This window comes from Oryctolagus cuniculus, chromosome 6, assembly GCF_964237555.1.
Source record: "Oryctolagus cuniculus chromosome 6, mOryCun1.1, whole genome shotgun sequence".
Taxonomy (NCBI): Eukaryota; Metazoa; Chordata; class Mammalia; order Lagomorpha; family Leporidae; genus Oryctolagus; species Oryctolagus cuniculus.
Window position 1 is genome coordinate 26007549 of NC_091437.1, and position 18525 is coordinate 26026073.

An 18525-nucleotide genomic window follows, 5' to 3' on the forward strand; every position below is an offset into this window, starting at 1 on the left:
TCCTGCTAATGCAGACCCTGGGAGGTAGAGTGCTGATGGCTCAAGTACTGGGTTCCTGCTACCCATGTAAGAGACCCAGATGGGGGCTGGTGCTGTGGCGCAGCGCATTAACGCCTGGCCTGAAGTGCCGGCATCCCATATGGGTGCCAGTTCAAGACCCAGGTGCTCCCCTTCCAATTCAGTTCTCTGCTATGGCCTGGGAAACAGGAGAAGATGGCCCAAATCCTTGGGTCCCTGCAACCACGTGGGAGACCCAGAGGAAGCTCCTGGATCCTGGCTTCGGATCAGCATAGCTCCAGCCATTGCGGCCATCTGGAGTGTGAACCAACGGATGGAAGACCTCTCTCTCTGTGCCTCTCCTCTCTCTGAGTAACTCTGAATTTCAAATAAATAAATAAGTCTTAAAAAAAAAAAAAAAAAGAAAGAAAAGAAACCGACACCTAGATGGAATTTCTGGCTCCTCACTTCAGCCTGGCTTACCCTTGGCTGCTGCAGGCATTTGGGGAGTGAACCACTGGATGGGAGATCTCTGTCTCTCTCTGTCTCTTCCTCTCTCTCTGTCACTCTGCCATTCAAATAAATTACTAAATAAATATTTAAGGAAAAAAGGCCATTTCCTAGATTGCTCTCACATAAAAATACCATTTTTTTTCTTCAATTCACTCCTGATCCCTTGCCCAATAAGAAAGCAATTCTCCTTTCAAGGAGAAGTAACATTCTTCAAGATGGCCAAATTCCCAGACCAGCATTCAGACATCCTGCAGTATCCACACACTCATATAGGAAGATGGGTGACAGGAGGCTATGGAGCACGCAGGTAGGACCCACTAGCCCAGAGAAACCAACAGAAACAGCAGTAACATTGTACTCCTTTCACTCACTTTGCCAGTTTCACCAGAGCCATCTTCTCCACATCTCCCACAGCATAAGCTCTCCAGTAACACTGTCAAAAAAATACACTGATCATTTTGACCACTGACCCACGTGTCACAGTTAATCACAAAAAGGGTAAGGCCCTGCAAACTTCCCAGAAGTTCTGACCTGCAGAATACAAGGCATTTTAACTAGTTCTGATAGGTGCTGAAACTCCCTCTGATCATCTCAGCTCGGCTTTGTTTTTATCTTATATAACTGATATTCAGACTTTCCTATGCACATAGATCAGAATAAAAACTTAGAGCACAAATAGTTCCACCTGCATCTAAACAACAAATTTCCATTCAAATTTTTCAGGGCCCAATTTCAGGTACCTTTTTGGCTTCTACTAGTTGATTGAGTTTCTCATAACATTCTCCTAAAGCAACCAGCATACGAGAATCATTGGGCCTGAGGAAGAAGAGCAGAAGTCTCAGCAAACACATGATCACTAACGGAAGCCCTCTTCCCACTATTTTACATCTACTCAAGGACTGGTCTCTAACACTTCATGTAATTAGATTAATTAGTGTTCATAATTATGCTGTTAGTGGAATATACTAAATTCAACATGTATTAGCAAGTTTAAACTCAGGTCTCCAATAATCAAAACCATTTGCTGTGGGGCAGCATTGTGGCAGAGCATGTTGAGTCACCACCTGTGATGCTAGTATCCCCTATGTGGGTTCTGGTTCAAGTCCCAACTACTCCACTTCTGATCCAGCTTCCTGCTAACGTGTCTAGCAAGTCCTTGGGCCCCTGCCAACCATGTGGAAGACTCAGAGTTCCAGCCTTCTGACTTTGGCCTGACCTAGGCCTGGTTGTTGCAAATAATTAATTTAAAAAAAATAAACATTTGCTGTGGTTAACAGCTATCAAAGAGAAAGGAGATGGTGAGTAGTGGCACTGGTGGCACCTGGGGTACCTCCATTGCTGCGCACATTTGCCCACCGTGCCTGTCTCCTCAGGTTGCATCTTCCTGAAGCAAGGTCAGAACTGTGTGGTGCACTACACCTGGATGCTTGCAGAATGAAATAAATTTCATTCCTCCAGAGACAGAAACAAGCCCTTTAAGTTTATACTGGGCAACAGGGAGTGACCTGAGGCTGGGAAGAAGAGGTTGCCCAGATAAGTCCCCAAACTATGCCCACAATGTCACTGGGCATCTGGGCACCATCCTACCACATGCCACTCTCATCTTTGATGTGGAGCTTCCAAAAGTGGAATGACACAAATGGTATCCCCTCTTAGCTCCTGGTTCTTGTATCTGCCGCGGAGAGGTCCGGTACTCAAGATGTGTAAACATGGCTTCATGCAGAGCTTTGCCTGTGGTTCTAGTACGCTCTATACAAACATCTGCCTGACTGAATGGATTCTGTCACTCAGCTTTGCTTCTGACACCCCTATTTCCTCTTCCCTTCCTCCTGTGTGTGTTCACCTAAGTACACGATGAACCTCAAGTGACTCTTTTTATTTTGTTTTCACTTTGGGGTGAAGACTGAGTTTCAGTCTTGGATCTAGGTTTCCAGTTGGGATGCAGTCAGGTATTAACAGGTGCTAGGTAAACTTAGAACAGGAATTGGTGGTGGGGAGACAGGTTTTTGAGAATCTTTATTTTTATTATTTTTTGGATGAATTTTCTATCTATTATGTATTAAACCATCTTGCTACTGCACTGCAAAGTCAGCAGATTCTAGATGCTGAATTATTCTGCAATCTTAGCGACGTCCTTGGGTTAGATTAACAACCCTGCCCAAAACTGAAGTTGGGAGGGGGAAACCCTTTGCGTCCACAGCCCCAGCCCAGCCTCCCTCTGATGCTGAAACACTATAGGTTCCTGTCTCCGGGGACCAATGAAGCCTTCTTTGTGACCTGGCTTATTTATTTATAATCTCCTAACTCTCCAAACTCTTCAACACTTCCTAAATGGTAAGAAACTTTAATTCACAGTTTAAATTGAAGGTGCTATTTGTAATAGCCTGGCCATCACAACAGATCTTTTGAGCACTCTCCTGAGAAGGTGATGCTGCTAATCACAGGTTCAGCACCTCCCCGTGTTTGGTGCTTAGCTCTCTGCTCATTTCAGTTTCCTGGCTTTTCTTCCCCAGCCCTTCGCACCCCGCTGCTATCCTGGTGACAGAAAATACTGCTAACCATCCCTGCCCATTGGCACTACACATGAGTTTTGAGTCTTATTACTGCAGTAGAAGAGAGGGAGGAAGAGGAAGAGAGAGCAAGAGGGAAAAATGGGTGATCTTCCCACACCAAATACACTGTCAAGTGACCAGACTTACCGAAGCTGGTGGGCCCGTCTGTAATAATAAAGGCAGTAAAATGGCATTTTAAGGATTTCATAGGTCTGCCCAAGGCCATACCAGGCTCTGTAGTCCCGCTTGTTGACTTCAATGGCATGTCTAAGAAGCAGAAAAGACAGACTGGTCAGAGGGCAGAATCAAGGATAGCCACATGCATGTGCATCACTGTCCGACAGTAACGCCGTCTGCTCCACCTCACCCTCCACTATATGCTCACCTGTAAGCCTGGATAGCAGCAGAGGTGTTCTTCATTTCCATGTACTCATGTCCCATCAGTGTCCAGGCCCCTAGGTACCGAGGATTCAATTTCAGGGCTCTCTGGAAATATAAGGCTGCTTTCTCATGCTGAGAACGTAAACTATAATAATTACCTGATTAAAAAACAACAGAAAACTACAAATAAGTAGAAAGGTAAAAATAAAAGTCTACTAAAATAGATAATCCACTAAACAGCCATGAAACTATAACCTCCTAACCCCCAAAGTTCTGGCAAAAAAAACTCAATTGTACACAGGGAGTATCATCATTCTCTTGGGAAATATAGTTCATCTTTTGTACACTCCTTTTTTTTTTTTAAAGTATTATGAAACACTGCAAGTTTCTCTAAATTGTATCTGATCTGGATATAGCACTTACATACAGTTTCTTAATTAAGAGCAGGAAATTTCTAAAGTATGCTTTAGATTAGGGTTTTCTATCTGTATTCCTCTGAGCCTGGGTTTCACAGGGTCCAAGGAAAGGCAGAGCTCTGAGCTTCCCTTTAGCTCAGAAGCCAAAAATGTGCCTGAAATTGGACCCTGAAAAGTCTGAATGGAAACCTGCCGTTTAGATGCAGGTGGAACTATCTGTGCTCGAATTTTTCTTTATTCTGATCTTTGTGAACAAGAAAAGTACACACTGGGAAGGGAACTCTGAGCTTCCCTCTCCCACAAGAATCAGAGCAGCTCTAGTATCATTAGTTTTGAAAAAGGTAATGAAAGGCTTTAAGGCTCTGTGAAAGATTTTATTTGAAGAGTATAAAAGCTCTGTCTTATATCAACCGGTGAATGGATCAACAAAATATGGTAACACATGGGGTGAGCATTTGGAATAGTGGTTAAGTTGTCACCTCGGACACTTGCATTCCATGTGAGAGTATGTGCAAGTCAAGTCCCAGCTCTGTTTCTGATTTGTTTCTTGCTGACATGCACCCTTGAGGGCAGCAAGCCCAAGTAACTGGGTCTCTGCCACCCACATTAAGTTCCCTGTTCTAAGCTTTGGCCTGGCCCAACTCATGTGTGAGCATTTGGGAGCAAACAAGGGATGGGTGTGGGGAGGGTTCTCTGTTTCTGAATCTTTCTCTCTCATTCTCCAACTATCTACCTTTCATATAAATGAAATTATTTTTAAAAGAATTACTGATAAACATACAACATGGATGAATACCCAAAATATGTTGAAAAAAGCCATACAATAAGACTAAATATTATAGGATTCCATTTATATGAAATCCCTAGAATAGGCAAAACTATAGATAGAAATCAGGGCAGTGGTTGCTGGGGGAAGGCAATGGGACTGACTGCAGAGACAAAAGGAAACATGTTAGGGTGCTGTAGCATTCTAACTGAATTACAGTGAAAGCTACAAAACTGTGTAAATTTACAAAAACTCATTGAACTATAAACTTAAAAGTAGTGAATTTTATGGTACGTAAGTTGTGCTTCAATTAAGTTTTTTAAAGGAATGAATCAGAACTATAAAGACTTGGAGGGATTTTCATAAGTTATAGTTGAATGAGAAAAGTGAAATGCAGATATATGTATATCTAAATAGCCCATTAAACCACACATATGTGTATATACACACTTTTATGTGATATGAAAATATGCTAATATATATAATGGGAGAAGGGTACAGCAAGCAAAAGCAAACATAAAACTCTATACTAAAAAAAAAAAACCTGCTTTATGTATAAATTGTATTGCATAAACAAATCAGATGAAGAGACAGAGTTAGATGTTACATATACTAATGTGTAAAGATCATCAGATACTGTCAAGAAGAAAAAGCAAGTTATTTATGTATTTCAAAGGCAGAAATACTGAGAGAGGAGGAGACATGGAATGAGCGACAGAGATCTCCCACTTGCTGCTTCACTCCCCAAATGGCCACAATGGCTGGGGCTGGGCCAGGCTGAAGCCTGGAGCTTCTTCTGGGTCTCCCACATGAATGCATGGGCCATGTTCTCCCATGCACATCAGCAGGGAGCTGGATCAGAAATGGAGGCAACCAGTACTCGAACTAGCACCCATATGGGATATTGGGACTGCAGGCGGAGGCTTAACCTTCTACACCACAGCACCAGCCTTATCCATATATGTTTTAACTGTCTAGATTTAGCTTTTTAGTCTGATTCAGGAGAAATCAATCACACCAATTATCTACCCTTCATACCTGATTACTTAGGTTCAAACTCAATTTCATGTTCATCTGGGAAAAAGCAATAAGGGAGGGTTGAATGTCCTACAGGATATATTTGCTTTTGCCACTGACTCAGACTCAAATATATGAGGTGTAAGAAGACTCTAGGCAGAGTCCCTAAAGATTAACTTCTGTAACAGAGTAGAGAAGTAGGTTAGCGGCAACAAGAGTTCAGACCCTGGCTGCTAAAGAAGTCAGAATGACAAGGTGATGTTAAGGGAAGCAGAATAAGCAAGTCCAAAAATTAAGTAGATGAGACTTGTTAACCAGTTGGAACAGCTAAAATGAACTGAATGAATATAATATACTTGGCAACTTACATTGTTACAAATACTTTATACAGAAAGGGAAGACTTCAAATTTGTGGAAGGAAGTAACAGATAAGTTTATTTCGGCAAAAAAAATTTAATTGTATACACAGGTATTAATTTATTCGATCTTGACAAATGCATGAGGAAAGGTTCTACTTGTTATTCTCCCTTTATTGACAAGAAAACTAAAGCACAGAGAAGGGTGGGCATTTGACCTTGAAAAAAAAAAAAAAACTGTTTTTGAAGATTTACTAATTTCAAAGGCAGAGTGACAGAGGAGTTGGGGGAAGAAGAGAGAGAGACATAAAGAGAGAGAAAGAGATTCTATGTGCTGGTTCACTCCCCAAATGCCCACAACAGCCAAGGCTTAACCAGACCAAAATCAGGTGCCAAAACTCCACTGGGCTCTCTCACAAAGGTGGAAGGGACTCAAGTACTTGAGCCATCATCTCCTGCCTTGCAGGTGCATTAGCAGAGAGGTGAATCAGAAACAGAGAACAGACTTGGACTCTTACTCTGATAGGAGATAAGAGTTCCCAAATGGTGGCCCAACCTGCTGCAACACAACACTCACATCCAAACATTTAAAAACAATTTTTTTAATTATTACACAAAAAAAATTTCAGTTAATAAAATCAAAAGTTTATTTGAGGGGCCAGCATTGGGGTGTAGTGGATTAAGCTGTTTTTGTGACGCTGGTATCCTGTATTGGCTCACTGGTTCAAGTTTAGTTGCTCCACTTCCATCCAGGTCCCTGCTAACATACCTGGGAAGGTAATGGAAGATGGCTCAAGTGCTGGGGCCCCTGACATTCACACAGGGCACCCGCATAGAGTTCCAGGCTCTTGGCTTTAGTTTGGTCCAGCCCAGCCCCTGTAGTCATTTGGGGAGTGAACCAGTGAATGGAAGATCTCTTTCTCTTTATGTCTCTTGCCCTCTTTCCTTGTTAATCTGTCTTTCAAATAAATAAATCTTTACAAATAAATAAGTTATTTGTTCATTTATTTTCATTTTACTTGGAAGACAGAGAGACAAATAGAACTCTTCCATTCAGGGGCCGGCCAGCACTATGGCACAGCGGTTAAGGCCACCAGCTGCAGCGCCGGCATCCCACGTGGGTGCCAGTTCGAGACTCAGCTTCTCCATTTCTGATCCAGCTCTCTACTGTGGCCTGGGAAAGCAGTAGAGGATGGTCAAAGTGCTTGGGCCCCTGCAGCCACATGGGAGACCTAGAGGAGGCTCCTGGATCCTTGGCTTCGGACAGGCCCAGCTCTGGCCATTGTGACCATTTGGGGAGTGAACTAGCAGATGGAAGATCTCTCTCTCTTTCTCTGCCTCTGCCTCTCTGTAACTCTACCTTCTAAATCAATCAATCAATCTTAGAAAGAAAGAAAGAAATTTTCCATTCACTGTTTCACTCCCCAAATGCTCCCAAAGCCAGGAGCCCAGACCTTCCAGGTGAGTAGCAAGGACTAAAGGACTTGAATCACTACCTGCTGCTTCCATGGGTGTACATTAGTAGAAGTCAGAATCAGGAGAGTAGCCAGGACTCAAATCTGCATTCTGATATGGGATACAGGTCCCAAGTAGCATCTTAAGCCTTGTGCCACCTGCCCAAAACTTCAAATTTTTTTTGTACCAAAACACACTTTGTAATTCCATTTTTCCATAAACTTTTTGAAGTCCTCAAATTTTTCAAGCACAATGTCTGTTCCACACTTAGTATTGCCAAAAATCACCTTCTTCAAGAAACTTCCCTGAGTCTCAAACTCGATCAGACACTTTTTCTATATACTCCCAAAGCATCCTACATTTACCTCAATCGCAATACTCAATCCACTGCGTTAAAGCTGTTTTATCAGTCTTCCTTGATGGACAACTAGGGTAGGTACTTCAATACAAAGCACAATACCTAAGACACAAATGATGCTCAAAAGGTGTTTCTTAAACAAACTAGGGTTCTTTTTTTTGACAGGCAGAGTGGACAGTGAGAGAGACAGAGAGAAAGGTCTTCCTTTTCAGTTGGTTCACCCCCCAATGGCCGCTGCGGCTGGGATCCGAAGCCAGGAGCCAGGTACTTCCTCCTGGTCTCCCATGCGGGTGCAGGGTCCAAGGACCTGGGCCATCCTCCACCGCACTCCCGGGCCACAGCAGAGAGCTAGACTGGAAGAGGAGCAACTGGAACTGAATCCGGCGCCCTGACCAGGACTAGAACCCGGGGTGCCAGTGCCACAGGTGGAGGATTAGCCCATTGAGCTGCGGCGCCGGCCCAAACTAGGGTTCTACTCTCACCTTAATAGACTTTAATCCGTAAAGCTATAATGTTGAAAAGATCACTTATTCCTACCTTATTTGTGTTTCACAGCACTTCCCATACTAGAACCTAACTTTCTCAAAAGAGCCAGAAATACTTATTGAATCACTGATAAATTAAAATCCCATCAGTTCATTAGTAATATCCTGAACTGCAAAAGCACAAATGTATGATTTCAATGTAATGTGATCAAAGCCCAAGGAACACACATCTCTCTTTCATCTCCAAGAAGCCTAGGTTCTCAATCACAACCAACCAAGGTTACTTTCATCAAGGAATGGTTATTTACCTGTCAACTGATTATCATGCCACAGTATGGCCAAGTATACAGAACCATGATTCTCAACCAAGGATGACTCTAACTTCCACAAGGCATTTGACAATGTCTAGAAACACTTTTAATTGTCTTAACTGGGGGAAATGGGTTTCTAGCATATAGTGAGTAGAGCCCAAGGATACTACTCACACCTAAAATAGGACAGACCATCCCAAACAACAACAACAAAATGACCTAGTCCCCAAAGTCAACACTCCTGAGAATGGGACATCCTAATCCAGGAAATAGGCACTCTCATATCTTTCTGTAGGATTGTCTTAGAAACATTTTAGTTACATTAAAGTTTAAACATACTCACCTTTGCCCCAGCCTTTCACTGCTATGAACTTATTATACAGAGACAGTTGCACAGGCATGCAGAAACAAATGTACATACACAAACATATTCCCTGAAACAATCTTTATAATAGAAACACTAATCACAATTTACATAATAGAAAACTTACATAAAAGTAATATAAATTAACATGTACTAACAGGGAAATACAGCAAAGATATATCAAACTTTTAAAAAGGGAGTTGCAAAGTAATAGGTAGCATATTGATCTAGTCATTGCAAACAAACTATTCCATGCCACAGTCACACTTTCAAAGTATTTGCACAGAAAAACATCCTAGAGTCACATTCATCAGTCTTACAGTGGGATTATAGTGAGTTCTCACATTCTATGGTGTATTTATTTTATTACTTTTGACAGCTTAATAGTTATTTTTATATTTGTTACTTAAAATATTATTAAGAAAAAATGTAGTTAACTCTTACCAATTACACAGCATGTTTCTACACGATATTTATCAATCTCACAGAGGTTATGAGCCAAATAACTCAATTCAGATTTCATACTCTGGAAAAGACAAAGATAATCTAAGCATGAAAAAGAACTCCCTAAGGGGTGCACATCTGGCCTAGTGGTTAAAATACTAGCTATGATGCCTGTGTCAAACAGCCTAGGTTTAATACCTGCCCCCACTCCTGACTCCATCTTCCTGCTACTGCAGACCCTAGGAGGCAGCAGTGATGGTTCAAGTGGCTGATTCTTGTCACCCATATAGGGGACCCGGATTGTGTTCCAGCTCCTGGCTTCTGCCTGGCCCAGTCCCAGTTGTTGCAAGCTTTTGGGGAGTGAACAAACAGATGGGAACATTCTCTATGTCTCCCATATTAAACAAACAGGAACTGACTCAATTTTTCATGTACTAAGTGACGATCCAACCCAGCAGTACAACATAAATGAGCATAATCAAGCCTGAGAAAGGGAAGCAGCTCACTCTGACATAAAGCAGGTTGGAGAATGTGTCCATATTTTCAATCCTGTAAGGGTCTTGCTTCCTTAGCTCATTAAAAATGGACAGGGCTTTGTCGATATCTGCAGAAAGATGACAGAATTCAGAAAAAACATCAAGCGCACTCCAGGAATGATGGTATTTCATTGTCCTTATTAACTCACCTCTGATATTGTGATAGGCAACTGCAATTTGGGAAACAATATAAGAGCTTTTAGAAAAGCCCACATCAATGAGATTCTGATACTTCTGAAGGGCCTCCTCTATCAACTGCAACTCTGTGTATATATGAGCCAGAAAAAACTCTTTCATCCAGGTGTCTGGCAAAGACAGGAACTTCAGCTGGGCAGCAGGAGAGAGAGGGACATATTAATATAATTTGACTTCTACCCCAAACATCAAGAAACTATATTATCTAAAACAATTCTTTAAAAAATATTTATTTATTTATTTATTTGAAAGTCAGAGTTAAGGAGAGAGAGAAGGAGAGGCACAGAGAAAGAGAGAGAAAGGTCGGTGCTGTGGCTCAATAGGCTAATCCTCCGCCTGCAGCGCTGGCACACCAGGTTCTAGTCCCGGTCAGGGCGCCAGATTCTGTCCCGGTTGCCCCTCTTCCAGGCCAGCTCTCTGCTACGGCCCGGGAGTGTGGTGGAGGATGGCCCAAGTGCTTGGGACCTGCACCCGCATGGGAGACCAGGAGAAGCACCTGGCTCCTGGATTCGGATCAGCACGGTGCGCTAGCCGCAGCACGACAGCCTCAGCGGCCATTGGAGGGTGAACCAACAGTAAAGGAAGACCTTTCTCTCTGTCTCTCTCACTGTCCACTCTACCTGTCAAAAAAAAAAAAAAAAAAAAAAGAGAGAGAGAAAGAGAAGTCTTCCATCCACTGGTTCACTCCCCAGTAGGCCACAATGGCCAGAGCTGTGCCTATCCAAAGCCAGGATTCAGTTGCTTCCTCCGGGTCTCCCACACGTGTGCAGGGGCCCAAGCACTTGGGTCATCTTCCACTGCGTTCCCAGGCCACAGCAGAGAGCTGGATCGGAAGAGGAGCAGCTGGGACTCAAATTGGCGCCCATGTGGGATGTCAACACTGCAGGCCGTGGCTTTAACTGCTATGCCACCATGCCAGCCCCTCTAAAAGAAATTTTGTCACTAAAATTTTATTAGAGTGCCTACTAATGAACACAGGTAGTCCAATTAAGTGAATATGACATACAAGCACAACAGGGAAGAATGGCCTGGTCAGGAAAGGATCTGAGGTAAATCTTACAGGATGAGAAAGATCTGAATAGAAAAGAGGAAAGGGAGAGAAAGAAAACAGTATTGTAGGCTCAGGCAACAACAAAAATGGAAGTCATAAGTGTATGCAAGCAGGATAAGGAAACTAGCTTGGTCTGACATGAGGCTATGCATTGCAAAGAAGTGGAAAAATAAGACTGAACTGGTAGGAGAGGTTCTACTGTGCAACAGAAAAGGCAATGTAATAAAAAACTACTGTAAATTTTTGGCAAGAAAATGACATGACGTGTGTTATAAGTTTGGGGGGCCAGCACTGTGGCGCAGTGGGTTAACTCTCTAGCCTGAAGTGCCGGCATCCCATATGGGTGCTGGTTCTAGTCCCGGTTGCTCCACTTCCAATCCAGCTCTCTGCTGTGGCCTGGGAAAGCAGTAGAAGATGGCCCAAGTCCTGGGTCCCTGCACCCGCATGAGAGACCCAGAAGAAGAGAAGCTCCTGGCTCCTGGCTTCAGATCAGCGCAGCTCTTTCCGTTGTGGCCATCTGGGGAGTGAACCAGCGGATGGAAGACCTCTCTCTCTGCCTCTCCTCTCTCTGTGTAACTCTTTCAAATAAATAAATAAAAATCTTAAAAATAAGTTTGGGGCCAATGCTGTGGCACAGCAGGTAAAGCCACCGCCTGAAGTGCCGGCATGCCGTATGGCTGATGGTTCCACATCCGGCTGTTCCATTTCCAATCCAGCTCTCTGCTACAGTCTGGGAAAGCAACAGAAGATGGCCCAAGTCCTTGTGCCCCCGCACCCGCGTGTGAGATCCAGAGGAAGCTCCTGGCTTCTGGCTTCGGATAGGCACTGCTCCAGTCATTGTGGCCAACTGGGGAGTGAGCCAGCAGATGGAAGCCTCTCTCTCTCTCTCTGCCTTTCCTTCTCTCTGTATAACTCTGACTTTCAAATAAATCTTAAAAAAAAAAAAAAGAGTAAGTTTGGAAAAATGATAAAAGATGGATTGGAAATGGAAGTGCAAGAATGGAAAAGCTAGATGGAAACTATTATCTATATGTAATCCAAATGTGAGATGATAATTGAGATGGCAAGAGACACCAAGAGAAGAGATGTATACAAAAGTAACCATGGCAATGTCTCATGACTGACTAGTTAAAGAGAGAAAAGAGAGGCCGGCGCCGCGGCTCACTAGGCTAATCCTCCGCCTAGCGGCGCCGGCACACCGGGTTCTAGTCCCGGTCGGGGCACGGGATCCTGTCCCGGTTGTCCCTCTTCCAGTCCAGCTCTCTGCTATGGCCCAGGAGGGCAGTGGAGGATGGCCCAAGTGCTTGGGCCCTACACCTGCATTGGAGACCAGGAAAAGCACCTGGCTCCTGGATTCGGATCAGCACGATGCGCCGGCCACGGCAGCCATTGGAGGGTAAACCAACGGCAAAAAGGAAGACCTATCTCTCTGTCTCTCTCTCTCTCACTGTCCACTCTGCCTGTCAAAAAGAAAAAAAAAAAAAAAGAAAAGAAAAACACTAGTGACATCAGTGAGGGTCTATTAGGTTGAGATGAAGAAAGAGAATTTGGAAATCAAGAAAAGAAATTTGGTTTTGCATATTTTGAATTCAGAGATAAAAGAAACTTCCAATTAAAGTCTATTAGAAAGACAGGAATACAAATAAACCAAGATAAGGTTCTAGACACAGAATTAGTAGTTTGAATCATTATTAGGGAAAATCAACCAGTCTTTGGCTCTTTAGAGCCAACAAAAGGAAGAGTGTCATTGCTTCTATTAACTATAAAGAACAGCAAAATTAACACAATGAACAATGTTCTCTAATAATGACTAATAAAATGACTGTAGTTTATAAAGTATTCACATACATTATTTCATTAACAAACAACTCTTCAAATTTTTATAGAATCCATTATAGCTCAAAAGAGGCCTAGGTCGGCACCATGGCTCACTAGGCTAATCCTCAACCTGCGGTGCCGGCACCGGGGGTTCTAGTCCTGGTTGGAGCGCCAGATTCTGTCCCGGTTCTCCTCTTCCAGTCCAGCTCTCTGCTTGGGCCCTGCACCCGCTTGGGAGACCAGGAAGAAGCACCTGGCACCTGGCTTCAGATCGACGCAGCTCCGGCCGTAGTGGCCATTTAGGGGGTGAACCAACGGAAAAGGAAGACCTTTCTCTCTGTCTCTCTCACTGTCTAACTCTGCCTGACCAAAAAAAAAAAAAAAAAAAAAAAGAGGCCTAAAAAATGTTTTAATTCAATCCTTGATATCAGAAAGAACTTTCCTATGCCATCTTTGGAATTAGGGAAGAACTCTAATATTTGCAGCATTTAGTATACAAAACAAATTATAGTAAAAATTGAATTGAAAACTTGAATATGAAAAAATATTCTGAGGCCAGAATAGTGGTGTAGTAAGTAAAGCCACCACCTGCAATGCTGGCATCCCATATGGACACTGCTCTACTTTTGATCCAGTTCCCTGCTAATGCACCTGGGAAAGCAGTGGAAAATGGTCCAAGTGCTTGGGCCCCTGCACACACATGGGAGACAGGGATAAAGCTCTGGCTCCTGGCTCCGGCCTGGCTGAGCCCCAGCCATTGCAGCCATTTAGGGAGTGAACCAACGAATGGAAGATCTCTCTTCCTCTTTCTGTCTCTCCCTCTTTATAACTTTTTCAAATAAAGAAACAAATCTTTTAAAAAAGGAGAGAAAATATTCTAATAGAACTGGAAAAAAATTCAACAACTACTGAACAAAATGTAGTCATCTGTCTTTCAAATCAAGACTTGAATTCTAAATCAGTGAAAGAGACACAGCAAAGAGCTGGCTTTAACCAAAGGTCAGGCAAAACTCTGCCTACTCCTTCCTACATTACTGCAAAATTATATAAGATTGGAGCAGAACATTTTCATGTAGCTCCTCTCAATTTACCATCTCTTTGTCTGTGATCAGGTTACAAAGTTCTAACCAGGCTCCCCAATGCAAAGGTAAAACATGGGTGGCCTCCACAAACACATCAATGGCCTCTTTCACCAAGTCCAGTTTTCGAAGCACCACACCATATCTGGGAAAGAAAGACACAACCACACAAGTTAATGCTTTATAACATCACCCTTCTACTCATAAGAATATGCTATGGAACGTTCCAAATTACTATTACACTTACAGATAAAGGCCAAATCCATCAAGTTCCCGAGCTTGGTGTTTTTTGCTAAGCTCCACTCTCAGTTCTCTAAGAGCCTCATTTTTCACTTGTCCTTTTTCCAAGGGGCCTAGGAAAGAAACAGTCTCTAATCCAGGGGAAGGATAATGGTTTTCATTTTCATAGACCTAGACAATCCCTGAAACCTCTAGAAAACACTCCCGGCCGGCGCCGCAGCTCACTAGGCTAATCCTCTGCCTTGCGGCGCCGGCACACCGGGTTCTAGTCCCGGTCGGGGCACCGGATTCTGTCCCGGTTGCCCCTCTTCCAGGCCAGCTCTCTGCTGTGGCCAGGGAAGTGCAGTGGAGGATGGCCCAAGTACTTGGGCCCTGCACCCCATGGGAGACCAGGATAAGTACCTGGCTCCTGCCATCGGATCAGCGCGGTGCGCTGGCCGCAGCGTGCAGGCCGCGGCAGCCATTGGAGGGTGAACCAATGGCAAAAGGAAGACCTTTCTCTCTCACTGTCCACTCTGCCTGTCAAAAAAAAAAAAAAAAAACACATTCCCAAGTGGCCAATAGTATCTTACACAATTAATTTACTTTATTCTAAAATTTGTCACTGATAATGGGTCTGTAGTCATATTTTGCTAGACTCATACAGTTTTTAAAATTTTTGAATTCATGGGACAGCGCTATGGCATGGTGGGTAAAGTTACTGCTACAGCGTAGGTGTCCCATATGGGCACTGGTTCTAATCCAAGCTATTCCACTTGTGATCCAGCTCCCTGCCAGTGTACCTGGGAAAGCAGTGGAGGATGGCCCAGGTACTTGGACCCCTGCACCCACGTGGGAGATCTAGGTGAAGCTCCTGGCTCCTAGCAGCAGCCTGGCCCAGCCCTGGCCATTGTGGCCATTTGGGGAGTGAACCAGTAGATGAAGCTCTCTTTCTCTTTCTCTCTGCCACTCCCTCTCATGGCTCTGCCTTACAAATAAATAATAAATTTTTAAAAGCAAAAAAATTTTGAATTTGTGTTTCAAAGAAACCTCAACTAAAAATCTGAATTTCCAGCTTCATATTAAAGGGACAGAGAAGGGCCAAGGGATAAAAACACTACAACATCAGGCCCAGATGCCTGCACTGAAGCTCAACCGCAGCTAGGTGACAACCAGGCAGCTGACATAAGCCATGTACTCTCCAATTTGCAACAGTCCTCTCAGTCCATTTGTATTATCTGCCTGCCTCAGCAGGCATTTCAGTTTGCAACTGATTTTTAGGTGAAAAGGTAAGAGAAAGACAGTCATACCTAGGCTATCAACTGTTTCATCATCCTTCTTTTTCTCTCCAGACTGTAAGAGAAAATCAACAAATAGGTCTTTTTTCAGTTTATTCTAAAATACATTCTAAAACTTGCAATGTGATTCTACCTAAAAGGCCCAAGTCCAACCAAAATGCATCTACCTTTAATTACTATGTAAAATAAGTATTGCAGGGCTTTCACCAGACAAATCTGGGACAACTGAGTATCAAAGCAATTAAGTAATGAATTATAAACAATTAAAATATAGGAATTCATGAAAAAAGAAGAATTAATGAGTCCATATTGGTGATAAGTGGATAAATAAAAGGGGAAGGAGAAGGAAGGCTCTTGCTTAGAGTATCAAGTGTTCAATAGTAAATGTACTATTATTCATGCTTCAGTAGAAAATCATCATTTTGCAACATCATAGTAAAGAGTGCTTTAGGCAATAATTAACAATAGATATTAAATTTAGGGAGAAATTTTGAAGAGCAGGACATCTGCATATCCTTCAGTGTATTCTTATAGACTGCTGATTAGCTGCTAGAGAAGTGATAAATACAGTGGAGAAGGACTATCAACACTATTAACAAATGATCAAAATTAACATTATCAGTGAGGGGTGTACAAATATCACATACCACCAGATACAATGCCCTTGTGAGATTCTACTTACATACTATACTGGCTAGGTTGTATATAACTAGAATAAAACTATGAAGAAATATCAGACATACCCAGAGTAAAAAATGTTCTATTTTTAAAAAGAAAAGGGATAAAAACCCATAGAACGCAAAATACAGAGCGAAACATGCATTTTTGTTGAACATAATGTGTCAATGCTATTTCACTAGTTATAATACATATACCATACTAGTGCAGGATACTGATAGAGAGGAAGGTGGCATATGGGAACTCACGTATTCCCTGCTCAATTATGCTGTGAATCTAAAACTGCTGTAAAACAATAAAGTCTGTCAATTAAAAAGGAAAAGGAGAAAGGGAGAACTGTCAGCTTTGAAACTTCTCAATGTTGTAAAAGACAAAAACTTTCTGTATTATAGATTAAAGGAACATGCAAAGTAAATATAATTCCTGATAATAGTTTTACTGAGGGGGAAACACTACAGAAGACATTGCTGGGTCAACTGACAAGATTAGAATTCAATGGTAAGGGGCCAGCGTTGTAGTGCAGCGGGTTAACGCGCTGGCCTGAAGCGCCGGCATCCCATATGGGCACTGGTTCGGGACCCGGCTTGCTCCACTTCCTATCCAGCTCTCTGCTGTGGCCTGGGAAAGCAGTAGAAGATGGCCCAAGTCCTTGGGCCCCTGAACCTGCTTGGGAGACCCGAAACAAACTCCTGGCTCCTGGCTTCAGACTGGCCCAGCTCCAGCTGTTGCAGCCATCGGGGTAGTAAACCAGCGAATGGAAGACCTCTCTCTCTAACTCTGACTTTCAAGTAAATAAATCTTAAAAAAAAAAAAAAGAAAGAAAAAAAAGAAGCCAGCCATAAAACCATAAATACTGTAGGATTCCACGGATAGTTCTTTAGTAGTCAAAAATCTCAGAAAACACAAAGGTGGCTTAAAGGGTTGGGGAAGGGAACATAGGGAGTTATTGTTAAACTGGTAGAGTTTCAGTTTGACCAGATGAAAAGAGTTCTGCAAATGGATAGTAATGATGGCTATATAATATTATGAATGTATTTAATACCACTGAACTACACATTAAAGAATGATTAAGATGGTGAATTTTACATATAATTTATTACCAAAAAAAACTGGGGGAAAAAGATGAATTAAATGTAATCCATACTGCAAATAGACTATGCTAATAACCTGGGTATGAATACAGAAAATTTTTTTAAAATTCATTTACATAGAATAGAACAAAGAAAAACTAAGAAAGTATACTAATAAATCATACTTGAATTGTTATTCAATATAGTATTAAATTATTTTACTTGCATTTCTTCACTTTCATAATTTTAATAGCCAAGAAATTAAAACAATATAAATGCTATGATTGATTTTATAAATTTAAAAATCAACCCAGGCTTTTGAACTTTATTTTTTTTCTAACTTAATTCTTAAACAATAATATCATATATAATATATATATTATGTTATATAATATATATAATATCATATGTAATCTAAAGAAAATGATCAGGATTGTTACTAATCATCCTCTTATTTCTAAAGATATTACCTATCATACTGTGTTTTTAAAAATTTATTTATGGTATATCTGGGCCACTGCTAAGCTATTTAAAAGATTAAACTTTTTCTACTGGGCTTTCAAAATGGATGCTTCACTGCAAGCATAATGGCAGCTTCAAACAGTCCTCACCAGATATCTGGAATACATGTACAGGAAATAGGCTTTCTTGCTATTGCAGCCGTGCAGGAAATGTGCTGCCCGATCATACTCTTTAACATCAAAGTAGGCCTTGGCCAGGGTGTAAGCATCCATGTCCTGGGCATCCTCCTGGAAAGAGACAGGTTTATATAAATGGTTGTGAACAGGATGACAAAAGTTCAGATCTAAGAAGCACAGCCACTAAATTCAAAACACAGCAAAAATGTTGTTTTCCTCCTTCTAGAACTTTAACATACATAAAGATGTATATATACTATTGCTATATTTCATTACCATGTAAAGCTATAGAATTTTTTTCCAAAATATATATATATTTTTGGGCCGGCGCCGCGGCTCACTAGGCTAATCCTCCGCCTTGCGGCGCCAGCACACCAGGTTCTAGTCCCGGTTGGGGTGCCGGATTCTGTCCCGGTTGCCCCTCTTCCAGGCCAGCCCTCTGCTGTGGCCAGGGAGTGCAGTGGAGGATGGCCCAGGTGCTTGGGCCCTGCACCCCATGGGAGACCAGGAAAAGCACCTGGCTCCTGG

At 42.3% G+C, this 18525-nt stretch overlaps 1 protein-coding gene across 1 annotated transcript in view; it reads right to left on the minus strand.

Annotated features, from left to right (window-relative positions):
• Window positions 1-18525, minus strand: part of CDC23 (cell division cycle 23) — a 28306-nt gene that overhangs the window by 5447 nt on the left and 4334 nt on the right. Inside the window, exons 3-13 of the mRNA XM_002710235.5 lie at window positions 17971-18108; window positions 15624-15666; window positions 14342-14447; window positions 14107-14239; window positions 10101-10278; window positions 9922-10019; window positions 9416-9497; window positions 3448-3601; window positions 3210-3329; window positions 1251-1326; window positions 882-943 (exon numbers count right to left, since the gene is read on the minus strand). Of these exons, the coding sequence (XP_002710281.1) occupies window positions 882-943; window positions 1251-1326; window positions 3210-3329; window positions 3448-3601; window positions 9416-9497; window positions 9922-10019; window positions 10101-10278; window positions 14107-14239; window positions 14342-14447; window positions 15624-15666; window positions 17971-18108 (1190 nt within the window). The remainder of the gene's footprint in view (window positions 1-881; window positions 944-1250; window positions 1327-3209; window positions 3330-3447; window positions 3602-9415; window positions 9498-9921; window positions 10020-10100; window positions 10279-14106; window positions 14240-14341; window positions 14448-15623; window positions 15667-17970; window positions 18109-18525) is intronic.